General features: G+C 43.5%; 1 protein-coding gene across 1 annotated transcript in view; it reads left to right on the plus strand.

Annotated features, from left to right (window-relative positions):
- The window catches only part of IL13RA1 (interleukin 13 receptor subunit alpha 1), a 241,844-nt gene that overhangs the window by 129,043 nt on the left and 98,364 nt on the right, over nucleotides 1–14,437 (plus strand). The window contains exon 4 of the mRNA XM_085607889.1: nucleotides 8,362–8,482. Coding sequence (XP_085464015.1) covers nucleotides 8,362–8,482 — 121 coding nt within the window. The remainder of the gene's footprint in view (nucleotides 1–8,361; nucleotides 8,483–14,437) is intronic.

The raw sequence follows: 14,437 nt of genomic DNA on the forward strand, positions 1-14,437 counted from the left end.
GTTCGAACCGTTTTAGCTACAAACAAAACATTTTTGGGTAAAATCTGCAGGTTATGAAGATGATCATGGAGTATGTGGCAAATGCGGCAAAACTATAATTATGCAAAAATCGCTCTTGACCATACAGTTGCATAATTCCAGTGACCCTGGTTACACTGTGGAATGAACTGCCATCTTGCAGCAGTGTTATCATGGACCAAGTGACCTAGAGAGCATTAAAAATTGCAGCTCTTTGAATTGGCACTTACTCCGCATCACTATAAGTGATCTATCCTGTCTTTAGCACTTTTAGACCTGACACTGTTGGCGTGGTACTCCCTCAGACGTTTTGCCTTCCCTCCCTGCTTCTGCTGAACTCTTTTTTTGTTATTTTTAAAAAACAAGAGCAACCCATATGTCAAAATGAACTGGATATCAAGCTTTTGCTTACAAGTGTTCACATGGAACTCATCTGCAAGGACAATCTTCTATTGTCACAGAAAGTTTCTGTGTAGAATTTAGCCAATCATAAAAATATTCAGAATATAAAACAGTATCAAGCTGTCAAAAAGAATAGAACATTTCTTAATCATTTTTAGCCTGATCTAAAATTGTTTCAGGGCACGTTGCCCAGTCAGACTAAGGGCTTGATAAGAATGGCGGTGAGCCCACCCCCGCCAGGCCGTCAGAGGCGGTCCCACCGCCATCGGACCGTGGAGGTCTGCCCGCAGCATTACAATGGCGGGCTGATGGCGGGCGGTCGAACCATCCGATGGTCTGAAATCCCTACAGTGGTGGCGGTGCCTGCTCAGGCACCGCCGTAGGGATAACAATGTTCCTTTCCGCCGGCTGCTTCATGGCGGTTAACTGACCATGAAAAGGCTGGCGGAAAGTGACTTGGCCCCCCCGGGCCTTCACTATGGTGCCCCCCTACATATCCGTGCACCATGTGGCAGGCACCGCATGGTGCCTGCCACATAATGCAGGGATATGCCAAATGTGTTTATTTTGTTCTGCGGCGTGTGCTGCAGCCCACAGCACATACCGCAATACAAAATATACACATTGATCCGTCCTTGAAGGCGGTCGCATCCTAATCCCAGTGGTGAGACTGCCAACAGCTAGTCGTGCGGTCCCTTTCCCTACAGGTCCTGGCCTATTTATTCTTTGTCAATTATTGCAAAGGATTCCAAACGTGAGTGTTTATGTAAGTAGAAAACAAAAGGCGCATATTGTTTCAATTATAAACATTTTTTAGATAAAAGTGATAGAAAACCCAGGTGAAGTAGCCATAACCAAACATCTAGAAGAAGTGACAATTGAATGGTTTTAAAAAAAAATGCAGAATGTGTATGAGGTTATTGGTATTTTGAATTAAAATGAACTGAAATTTAAAGTCCACTTTATGGTAGAGTCAGATTTAAAGGTACAATTATGAAAATGACCCTTTTAGAAAGTTGGAATTTTTATGCCCAAACCAACCGTGCCTTTCTGCCTGTGTCCTGAGTCAGAAGACTGTGAATGGTGCTCCTGTTGTGGTTTGTGTATTCCTTCCTAGGTATGAGGCGAGAGGGTCTTCTTGACAGGTGGGCTTGGGAGGAGCTGTGCCCTGCCCTAATTACATTTCAAAGAGCCCTGCCAAAAGCACACACAAAGGAACTTTACCTCAGCAGTTTGAAGACAGGACATGGGGAAGGGGAGGAACTGACCAGAACCTGTTTTGGGGGCAGGCCAGGGAATTCCTCCTCACAAATACTGGAACCTTCAGAATTAGTCATCAGAACACTCCAGGACCTGTGGAAGATTTAGAAAAAGGAGGAGTAGGGATTGCCCTGCTGACAGTACAAGAAAGATTGGAACTGATTGCCTTGAACTCAGGCTATTCAGAGTCACTCCAAGGGTCAGTTGGAGAACCTCCTGCATCAGCTGTAGAGACACAACAAGATTCCAGAGGCCTCCCTTCAACTGCCCAGCTGACCAGCACCAACTGTACCTGCCTGAACACTGCTGCTGGCCTCTGCTGGAGTGAGCCCTGATCCTCAAGAAGTTCCTCCCAGACCCTAGACCCTCGGCTGGCACCAGAGTGAACACCTCCTGAATAAAAGGTGAAAATACAGACATTTGGCCACCTCACAACCCTAAAGGGACCTCTTTGTGCTGAAAATCAACCTCCCCCAATGACCGCCAATGCAAAGCACCAGCAGGACATGCTCTTTGCACAGACAGTGACCATCTGCTACGACCGGCAAGGCAAGACCTGCGCTTCGTGCCAGCAGCACCAGCCTGCGATAATCGCCAACGCCTCCATCTTTGCACTACATCAGCAAGCATCCGCAACTTGCGCCCTGCTCCATGCATCCAAAAATGAACCTCTCATAGCCCCAGCCAAAGTGAACAACACTTTACACACGGACTTAAAAAGGTAATTCTTAGCAGGACAAATCTGGTCACTGTACCTGATCCGCGCTCGATTACAGATGCCTGAGCTTGTGATTTCCCCCCGGTCCAGTGCTACCAGATAAACCACGAGTGGCGATTTGCTCTATTTTCGCTAAAAACTCATAACTGAGGTTCTACTGATTGGATGTTTGTTGTTTTGATGACATTTTATTAATTAGAGTTTACGTTTTGTTTTTTTCAATTGTTTTGGAATTTTTCTTGTGTTGTGTTTTTGCTTTATTATTGTTTGAGTGCTGAATAAATATTTTACATATTGCTTCCAAGTTAAGTTTGACTTGTTTTGTGCCATGCTACCAGAGGGTTGAGCACAGGATTGTGTTTATTCCCCCTCTAGACAAATAACACATTTGTTTACAAGCACCAACAGGCTATTTATTGGTGGATAGGTTACTCTATTTATAAATAACTAGTGGTGTGCGAATTGGCAAAGTGACTTGTCGCTCAAATTTGTGCATTTTATTTTCAAATTTACGAGTTTTGCACTTGCAGAAGCTCTACATTTTATCAATAAAAATGAGCAATCTTTGAAGCACTTAACAGCAGAAGGAAACATTACTGTTGCCCAGAGTGGCGAATCAGGGCAACAGTAAGACTAACTCCATGTGGCAGTTGCGCCTTGCTCTGAGCTCTATCACCTTGCTGCAAAGACTAGAGCCACCTCTTCTCACTCTGTCCCTAGCCTCACAAGGCTTTGCAGAGTGCTTGTTTGCACAGCCTTGAAGTGCACACTGCAGCCTTTGAGATCATCACACTCGTCTTTATGCCCCTTCCTGCTCCCTGCACTGTCGCTTGTGGCCCTCCCCATAATTTCTTACGCAGTGACCACAAGCGGGCTGGAGACGGCAACAAATGTGTGTTTCAGGATGTCATGCCAAGGGAAGCCTCAGAGTGAGGTTCACACCTTTGCGAATTTGACAAAATAAGCAATCTTTGCTCACTAATGCGGCCGTTGTCAAAATCCGCCTGACACCTAGTCATGAGTCAAATTTCATGTTGTTCTTGTTCTCTAGTCATGAGTCAAATTTTATGTTGTTCTTGTTCATTTTGGATACAAATCCTTAAAGCATCCCAAAAAATAAAGTTTGTTATGAAAAAAAAAATCTCAACATTTATTAATAAAACAGTAAATTGTGTCACATGTATAAAAAGGTAAAATATCGGAAAGTTCACTACAATAAAATCTGTACATACACCAGGCACCACAGGTATAATATTATTATTAACAAGTATTTGTAAAGCGGAGAGGTTCAGATTGGAGTGGAGTTGGGTAGAGTGGTGTGGGGTAGATTAGGGTGGGATGAAGTGGGGTAGATAGGAGTAAAGTCAGGTAGATTGGGATGGATCGGAGTAGATTGGAATGGGATAATCAAATTATTTTTTATTGTTTCACTTAATTAAAAACCATAACAATTTTACAGATTCGAACTATAATTCATTACAATGTATAAACATCATAAAAGGTGGATCCAAGAGAAATTTCAATGGCTCATTCAGCTTGTTAACTGCTAAAATACATCTTGAAACGAATTAATGGATTACATTCGTCGCATGTTTGTGCAAAGTAGAAATACATTAAAATAATACATCCCGTGAAAATGACGACAATCATTCTGCATTGATCTTTGCATACTTCCTTTCACTTAACATGTTAAAAAAGCAATAATAAATAAGGGCTGGTGGGATGTATCAGCGCTTCAAACTTTAAGCATCCACAAAGACTGACCACAAGAAGGCTTAAAATGGATTAACAAGGTGCCTTCTTGGGCAGTCATTATGTGGGAGTCAATCATCGTGATCATTCGTTTCTAGTAATCCTAGAGGACCTAGACCAAGTTCGAGCAGCTGGAGTGAAGTTTGTGCAAAGTAATATCTCTGTGGATGCAACCCGGACAAGTCTTATGAGATTTTAGAGACACCGGTCTTTTCACGAGGGCCATTGCCATGAATTTAATAATTTGCAGTTTAACTGCAAGTCACTGAGATTAAGGCACGCTATTATGGCTTCCTTGCAAGTACGAATGCCTCTGTCATTGAAGCTTCTCTTTAATTGTTGCAGACGAAGCTTGCGCAGCTGAGGACAGATGGAAATTAAATGAATGAGGACCTCTGCTATCTCTTTGCAGAGCCTGCAGGATGTCGGACCCGAGTGTTTCCATGCTGTTTTGTTTGCTTGGGCCACTATTTTGCCCATTAGCAGGGTCTTGAGGCTGCGTTTGATACATACTGGAAGCAAAATTGTCAAGTAACGTGCAGGGGACAGCGTGTGATTAGAGTGGGGAAGATTGGGGTGGTGTAGATTGGGGTGGACTGGGGTAGATTGGGGTTGAGTGGAGTGGGTGGATTTGAGTGGAGTGGGGTAGATTGGGTGGATTGGTGTGGTGTGAAGTGGGGTAGCTAGGGGTGGAGCGAAGTGGGGTAGGTTGGAGTGGGGTGGATTGGGTTACAGTAAAGTTGGATAAATTGGAGTAAAGTGGAGTGGTTTAGATTGGGTAGAGTGGGGTGGGCTGGGGAAGAGTGGAGTGGGGTGGGCTGGGGAAGAGTGGAGTGGGGGTACATTGGGGAAGAGTGGTATGGGTTAGGTTGGGGAACAGTGCAGTAGGGTAGTTTGGGGGAGAGGGGAATGTGGTCAATCGGGGAAGAGTGGAGTCGGTTAGGTTGGGGAAGAGTGAGTGGGGGATTGGGTAGATTGGAATGGAGTAGGGTAGATAGGAGAGGGATGCGGTAGATTGGAGTGGGGTAGGTTAGGGTGGAGTGGATTTAAAGGCCTGTTTACGGAAAGTAAGTACTCAAAAGTATATAGAAAACAAGGGATGCTCGAGCAGGAAGGAGCTCAAGCTGGATAGCCAAAAACAAATAAAGTCAGCAAATAGAAAACAAGCACATTTGAGTGACAAACCACAAACCATAGTAAGCAGTGGACAAAATGAATTTCCAGGGAAGCTTTCAGAATACCCACAAAACGTTGCAAGCAAGCCAGACAGCTGTGCGGTCTGATAGGTTTCGACCTAATGAGAATTGCATTCCAGCGTTTCTTAAGGAAACAGAGTCACAATGCAGAAACATCCGAACTGAGGGAACCCAACACAGCATGACATCAGGCATCCCCTAGGTACCGTCTCACTTGCTCCGAGGCTGACTGCTCTGCTGCAACACCTCTGAGTATAATTATCCACTTCTCTTCTGCCACCATGTTTGTGACCACCATGAGAACATAAAATAGCTTGTGGATCTAATAAGAACACTGGGCATTTAGTTCAGTGGGCTGTGCTATTGGACATGTGTGCAGATCAGGGAGCACACCCCTTGTGTGCCTGGTGCACCTCACTAGAGGCACTGGGAGCCTTTAGCATGTAGTGCTCCCTCCCAACAAAGCCAACCACTGACCCAAGACCCCCACAGTGAATGGCGGGGGGGTCTAGCATGGTGAATCGGGTCCAGCTGCTGCTTTAGGAAGGCATTACAGAAGCACCTCAGATGCTGCTCCAACACCAAGTGCCTTAAATGATGCAGCGTTTATATTCCATATGCTGGGACACGTGACCATGGACGTGCTAGTGTTGAGTGCATGGGTGGGACCCTATTCCCTATACACACTGTTTGCAAGGAGCTCTGCTGCCAGGGATGTGTTCAGAAGGCATCTTTAGAAGCATGAGGAACCCACGGCCATGTCGCGTGCGTCCTGCCAACAACGCCTCGGAGTAAATGGTGGCGCTGCTGAATGCAAGCACGCTGCAGTTACCCACCTCCTTCCAGAAGGCATGACATACGTCCAACCAAGATCATGATGATCACCACAGCGCACCGCAGATGCCAGTCTGGCACTGAGAGCCTTAACTTATGCACCAGTTACCCATGGTGTGTGGGGTTGCACCCCTGTCTCTACCCTCTTGCCTGCACTGCACCCCACATTTCACGACTCCTGGAAGGGCTGGAAGTGTTGCAGTGGACGGAGATGCACTCTTGCCTGCTGGTTCTGCCACTTCCGGGTTCACCTCTGTGACAGTAAACAAGCAAAGTGCTGTGACTCACAATTCATAGCACTTGAAATCCTGAATAGCATTCCCATGGGTTGATCTAAAATGTGACTGTTACTTCAAACAGTGCCGCGGCGGGTTGCCAAATGTGGAGGACGTCTCCACAAAGCAGTGATTGAATGGGGCCGAGAAAAAGCTCCTTTTATGTTCCATTACAACGCCTTTTACTTCTGGCATCGAGACTGTCTGCCAGCATCATGTTATGAACTAAATAATAGTAGGGCACTGCACTGGACTGCCGCCCATTTACTTATTATTATTATTATTATTATTATTGATATTATTATCATTATTATTATTATTATTATTATTATCAGTCATAATAATTATTTTATTTTGTGTTAATCAAATAAGGTTGACTTGCAGTCAAAGCTGGTTGGGACGGGTGAATAGGTTTGCTCAGAAAATAGTAACAAATTCACTTGATTTCTTTTCCCCAAAGCAACAGTGGCAGCTGCTGTGAGTAATGGCGCAGAATAGCACACCGATCCAGAATGCAGTATCTTACACACGATAACCACCCAGTGTCATGGTTGCAATTGCCACTCACGTTATGGGGTTAGCAGTAGTTGACGACTGAAGCATCATTGGGGACTCAGGTCTGATCTTTGGCGCTGCATGGACAATGTCTGCTGGATGAGGACTGGGTTACCTTTTCTTTCTGGGGCTTTTCTTCCCCTTCAAGCCCTGCTTCACCTTCTGCACATCTCATAGGCCGTGGGTTGATCTGCTTCCAACATGTGCCCACTTTGCCCATGCCATAAAACAACCCTGCTTCTCGTATGTTAGAACTCATTGTAGCTTGGCAGAAGGTAAGCTTGGTGTGGCCAGCGAGGCCTGTGGACTGGGTGCACTTCACATGCAATAACCTGAGCTGCAAACATGGTGGACCCTCATAAGTCAAACCCTACAGCTCACTGCTAATCCACCACATCACATGCTCGAACACTGCATACTAATGTACATGGCACTCCTTATTGCACAGTGCATACGCCAAGTATATGGCATGTTGCAGGAAACACTTTGCCCCGGAAGTTCCTCGGTGATACCGTTTTCCTTCGCTCTTATTTTGTTTTTTCAGCCTGGGATCTTGCGACTTCTTCACTGCTATAGGAACCCACCTTCGAAGCCAAGCACAAGCCTTCCCACTGGTTCAATACTACCAAACGGGTACCTAGGCCTGTATACTCTGGTCATCTCTCTTCCCTTCCTTGGCTTGACATTTCGGATGGAACGGCTCACTCTCTGTACCTGATAGAAGATGTTACCCTTGCCTTCAGCAGCATTGTACTGTGCCCAACATTATCTACAAGATGGCAGTCTTAATCTACTTCTAGCGAGATGTCCATCTTGTAGCTTGGGTGTGGACCTAGACAGCAGCCAGTGGGTGAGAGCCTGCTGTTCCCAGATGTATTATGGGATCAGATGATCGAAGCCGACACCCTCGCAGTGCATCTTCTCACATCCCAAGATCCTTCAGATTGTTGGTTTTAGAATTTGATGAGCAACTGCAACCATCAAAGCGAAAAAGGAAATTAAATCCCACTCCTATTTTTAAGGAATTTTACAATAGCATCCATGTGTGAGCAGATAGATTATTTGAGAATCTGGGCTCTAAACTGTCCTTCCTGGGCCTCCGCTTTGATGCAGCAATATTTTCTCACCACTGAGACCTACAAATAAAAATGTCTTAGTCAAACTTGGCACTGTAATGTGATGTTAGTTGTCATGTAGAATATTTTGCATAGGGCTATTGGAGGTATGTGTTGTAACATTTAATCTTTTCCATTTTTGAGGCTGATCATTTTACAATAAATGCTTCTATCCGTTTGTAAGAAGTCACGTGTCTGCATTAATGACAAGTGTATTTTTAAAAAATATTTAATAGGATATCCTGAGACATTAGTCAGAGACTTTAAATGGACGTGGGATAGCGGACAACCGCTAGAGTCTACATGGAGTTATCAAAAGTCGGCGCTTCCTGAAGCAAACTACAGTTTATATTACATGTAAGTATTTGCAAACATGCTTATTTTTAAAGCAATATTTTTTTCATTACATTTTTAACTGTTGTCTTTTACACAATATATAACTATTTGCATATCACCTGGAATTCTCATCTGGAAATAAAAATGTATTTTAGGCATAATATTAAATAACCAGTTTAACGTCACTTTTTAAAAGATGAGGCGACCCAAAGCCCGCACAGCAGCACAAGGCCCGCTTCTGGCACTTGCCACGTGGTCGCCCTCCTGTTAAAATAAAGGGCATCGGGTGAGAGTGTAAGCCAAGAAAAGCCAGACATCTCCTAACTGGATCAGTACAGGCCAGCAACTAAGAAACCAATGTCAGGACCTTGGCACAGAATAAAGAGCGTTGGGATGTATCTCATTGATAAAATCAAATAACATGACGACAACTAAGCAGCAGGCAATATGCGCAATTTTGTGAAAAAGAAAAGCTTTCTCCTAAATCATTTCTAGAGAAGCCTGCATGGAGGAGTTGCTCGGCTGGAGGATATAAGAGCATGTTGAAGGACCTCATGTTGGCTCTTTGAAGCTCATAGGCCTAGCAAGGGTGCCCCGGGCCTTAGTGCAACAAGGAAAATGCCCTCAGTGCCTTGGGTCAGTAGTCCGTCTTAGCTCATGAAGATCCATGTTCATGTCCTTTTCATTGTGTTTCTTGGAAATATTCTACATTCTTCTTAGGTCACATTAAGGCAAGCTATAGATGTATTTAATTAGGGAGAGGGCATGTGGTCAAGGATTTTGAGTTCCACTGTTGCTTACCCAAAGATAGGGTAGGCTTTCAGCTTCAGCATGTCGATCTTTGACATAGCCCGGGTTTCACCTCCTGGCGAGTAGTAAAGAAATAGAGGCACATTTTGTTCATCTCATTGTATTGTACATTTGTACCCATTTTATGAGCTGGTCCCACAAATTAATCATAAAGATGACCATATTACATAGCTACCCAATTAAAGTTGAGGTTGAACATCAGTCTCCCAATGAGGGTGAACATTGCATTGAAACTGAGGATGAGATGTTTTTCCTTACAAAACTGTCACACTATTTTTGGTCACATGTTGTTCTATCCCTAGGACTCTGCGTGTTAAATTTTCTGGGCTCTGTTCTCTATTCTTCACACCTCCACCTATATGAACGCGTCTTGGTGCTCTCCAGGGTCATTGTCATCGACTTCCTCCTCCCTTTTTCTTCCATAGAAACCACAGCAAATTTAAAAACAGGAAAAAACTTGCACTAATATCTGCATGGAGTTCTGATACCATGTACGCTTCACACAGCACACACTCTACATGCCCAGTGGGATGTCGGTACAAGGGGTCAGGGAGTCTCCTACGAGTACAACTTTACACCATTGGATCCAGTAGGACCACACTCCTTCTGAATAAGAGAAAAATATCTGTCCAATCATAGGATTATAAAAACGGTTTGCTGTCCTGGCTGCTTAATGACAGTAGACCCGTGCCAGCTAGAGGGTATGCTTTGTGTGCGCCTTTGTGTTTCAGGACCGGGCTCCGGACCTTAGAGTGAATGGACCTTGCCTAGTTCTGAGCACACGCCGTGGATTAGCATATGAGCTGGGCCACAAAATGTCAGATTACCACTCAGGGCAGGTGTACACACCAGTTTACCAAGCAGAGATCATACCCATCCGAACATTCAGTCTTTTGTATTTAATAGCCATACTTAATGCAGGTAACGTACAGATCATTATGCATTTGCGTGGCGCTTTGGGGTGAGAAGCACCTAAACTTTGATTATGCCTCTGCCCTCAGTGAGGTTACAACAGTTGCACAATTGATTTAAGAAGAACCCTGATAAAACGAAGGTTGTGAATCCTGGTGGTCACCCAGATATCTGGGCTTCTTCACTTTTACCCATCTCCATGGTTAACCTGCTTTTCCTCATCCCTTATTTTGGTTATTACTGTAATAGAGCAAGAATCTGCATTGATACAGAGCTCTCTCTTGCTCCTCAAATTGGTTTTAGAGGTGACCTTTGAATTTTGTTTTTCTTCTTCGTGATCTAAAATGTCCAACATCGGTTGTCAACATTATTATCTCCTCCCACTTGGATGAAGACAATTCTTTATATCTTACCCTTTCTTCAGTGCTCATCTACTAGCCTCCTTTAGAAATTTCACGTCAGGGTGCCTCTTCTTCCTCACAAAGCTATAGCAGGCATTGTCCCAAATTTCTCTATCCCTAAGTGCTTAGGAACTTAACTAGTTGACTTGCCAGTTTTCTCAAACTAGAGGTTGCTCTGTTTATAGGGCCTGCACTGGTGATTTAACTTGTAATGCTCCTGGCACAAAGATTTGAACCGCTCCCCCGTTTCACCTTCAGAGTCTCACTAATTGTCTCACTTTGTAAAAGTTCAAAATGCAATTCTTTTCCAACCCATAATCCTTTTATCGCTTCATGTATCGTGACAATATGTATTTACCTTCATAATACATTTATCATCATGGTGCAGTGTTGTGGAGTTAAAAATAGTAAATCCATGCTTACCTGTGTATAAATTGTCAATATTGAATTCTTCAATGTTATTGCTGTAACATTTTTGTAGCATGAAATTCTGTAGCCAACATTCTGACATTAAAGATCTCCCATAGGCTGCACGGTGTGTGGTTTCTTGCTCAGTGGTGGCCCAGCTTATTAATATCGACATTGAATGGAACTATACTTTCATTTCTCCAGCAAAAGGGTCACGAGCGAACATCAGAAAAGGTTCTTATCACCGATCTGTCTCACAAAACTGTAGTTATTGTATTTCAAGTAATCAGCACTCTGGAGTTACCAAAAGTAAACAGGTGCCGCTGTACAAAACTCCCAACTAAATAAATACATTTCTACTATTTGTAGACCACACATGCCATTGAGGCTGCTGTCCATATTCTTTAAGCTACTAATCTCAGTGAATTGACACATCCAAGGATTCTTCTGTATCCATAGGTTAAAAATGGAATGTGTGCAGTTACTTTTTAGGTCGTGCCTAGTTGCAGCGCGCATACACTGCTCATTCTGCGAGGCATGCTGTAATATAGTATGCTGTGGAAGCCCCGCCCACTTCCCTCCCATATTTTTCAGTGGTTGGTGTCATTGTCCTTGGTAAATGCTGGCTTCCAATTCATTATGAGGCTTATTAGCCCCTTCATGTTACCGCCTTGTCGCCATTTGTTACCACCCATAAGGACTGGACCTTTTACTTGGCACATTACACGGAGTGCTTTATCTAGTGAGTGGGCACTATTTTTGTTATTGACACTGATGGGGACAATGGCGGCTGCTATATTTCGTTGTATTTGCATGTTGAGCGCAGCGCCCGCTTCAGGGACACCGCGCAGTTTTTTTTATTGCAAATTTTAATACTGAGTGCGGCACCCGCTTCAGGGACACTGCGCTCGGTTTATTTTATTATTTCTTTAAATTTAATACCAAGCTTCAGAGACACCGTGCTTGGTTTCATTATTTTTTAATTAACTTAAGTAATGAGCACGGTGCCTGCTTCAGGTACACCACGCTCTTGCTTTCTTTTTTTTAATTTTTACTTTAAGGAGCGTGTCACCGCGCTCTGCAATGCAATAGGTGTTGCTTTTGGTATTGTAAATGACAATGCCTTTTAATTGTTTATAAAAGGCATTGCCATTTACAATGCCAATAACTCAAAAAGCCACAATTGCGAGACCTATTGCACTGTAAATGCTTGTTTGCAGGTGCATTGGCAGAGGCCAGGCTTTCACATCTTGCACCTAGGCCTGAACCAACAAAGCTCTGTGTTCTTGTCTTTTGAGATGTACCATCAGGCCTACTCACTTGTCTGAGCAGAGATGTGTCTTTGATAACCTAGGTCCAGATACACTACATTCTTGTGTACTGCACTTGCAAGTACTCTGTTTGAGAGTAGTGAACCTCTCTATAAGATGTGTTGTGATTCCTGTACTTCTACAATCTAGAATTTTCTGGCATGTTCTTCTCTCTAAGGAAATAGCTTATTTTTTCCTGAGGATCATCTTGCCTGTTCCAACTTCTGTCATTTACAAACTAATATGCCCCAGAGACAGTTACCAAAGCCCATCTTTGTCTTTATTCAGATCTATATGATTTGCAGCTGTTTTTTGGATTAAATAATCACATTTTTCAGGGACATTTTAAGGATTTTGAGGACCCTAGTTCAGGACAGTTTAAATTCATGGGCCAATTTTAGTTTTTTCATATCCTCTTTGGCCAGTTCATTGACACTACTTAGACACTGATCCAAATTCTAAATGTTTCCAACTAGGGATAGTGAATTGTATTTTCAGTATTGCAACATAATAGCAGCCCACTAATATTATTGCAAATATTCTCTGCAACTCACTTCTTTTTCTCATATGTGAGATCCTGTTTTGATCTAAAAGGAACTTTTTTTTATGGATGTTGCATGGTGTTGAAAAAACGTATACACAACCGGACAGACATGTCATAAAGTTATGCAACTCAGTAAGACAGCTTGCTGCGCTGCGTTATAGGGCAGGAAGACAGCAGGAATGCACAATATTTACTAAGATATAACACATTCCTGCTCTCTCCCTGTGCTGTCACAGTAAGTGGTGCATAGTGCCTACTCAGGCAGCCTTGCGCCATGGTGCAAGGGAGCCTGTGTTACAGGCAGGATTATTTTTGTGCAGGAAGGGACAACTAACTGCACAAAAACAATACTTTGAGGCATTTTCCTCTTAAAATGTGTGCTGCTGAATACAGCACATATTGAAAGAGAAAATAATGAGGGGCAAAAAAGATTTTTCTCCTTGTTACGCCTTTTTTGGGAAGGTGTACCATTTTGATGCATGCTCAGGTTTGCAAGTCTTTGTAAATCTAGGAATGCGCCAAAATCCATGGGTGGATGTATGGGAATGCCCATGCTCCACCCATGAAACGCCTTCCCAGGGCAGAGTAACGCAAGGCACTGATTTACGCTGCCTTGTGTTACTCCGGGCTTGCGAAGCCACGCAGCGCCACACAAGGTGGCTTTGCATGGCTTAGTAAATCTCACTTAACCCCTTGCACTGCCTTGAGTGATGCACAGCAACGCAAGGGCTTTCTTAATCTGGTCCAACATTTCACTGCAAAACTTCTGTAAAAGACTCCCACACATCACTCACATTAAAAATAAATTAAAGGAACATGGTATTTAAAACAATCTATATTTAGGTGTCATTTAGGTTCATCAGGGAAGGGCTGTGTGGAGAACAGAGCCAGATCATTCCGGGGGTTCTGAAAGGCTGGGGCCCTCGGCCAGAGCCCACTTCGCCCATGCCTTAAAACGTCTCTGACTTCTTTGCGGCTAGCACTCAGGGTGTGTTTTTACCTGAGTCTCTGTTATCTAGGGGAAAGCTTTAAAAGCCCTGCCATCAGCACTTTACCCAAAACAGGAATATCTAAAAAAACAAAAAAACAGAAGTGTACAAGTATGTTCAATAACAGCAGTAAACAGAAAGAGAAGTGTAACGTGAAAATCAGAACGAAGCAGGGAGGGTATAAAAAATAAGAGAAAATAACACTGGAGAGAATATGCTCAAGCAAATCAAATGAGAGAGATGATAATTATGTTTCTTGGAAGCAGATGAAATTGCAGGATGCTGATTAGTGAAAACAGGGAAATGGATACTGTAAACTGACACTTTTTCAAGTATTCACAGGAGAAATCAAAGAAAAAATGTTTCACTCCTGGGGTAAAGTTGGAAGACAGGTTCAGGTCTGTTGGCCTCTGAACCAGGAGCCTTTGTGCAGGTGCTTTGATCCCTTTGGGATGTAATCCTAATCCAAGCATCTCCTTAAATAAGTGTGCCTATAACTCTCCCTTAAAGGTTCAAATGCCTGGTCTGCTCTCCAGTGGGGGATTCAGATTGTTTAATAGTCTCAGTCACAGAACATGTGTGAGGCAGATAGTGTAAAGAAA

Source organism: Triturus cristatus, chromosome 5_2 (assembly GCF_964204655.1).
Source record: "Triturus cristatus chromosome 5_2, aTriCri1.1, whole genome shotgun sequence".
Classification (NCBI taxonomy): Eukaryota; Metazoa; Chordata; class Amphibia; order Caudata; family Salamandridae; genus Triturus; species Triturus cristatus.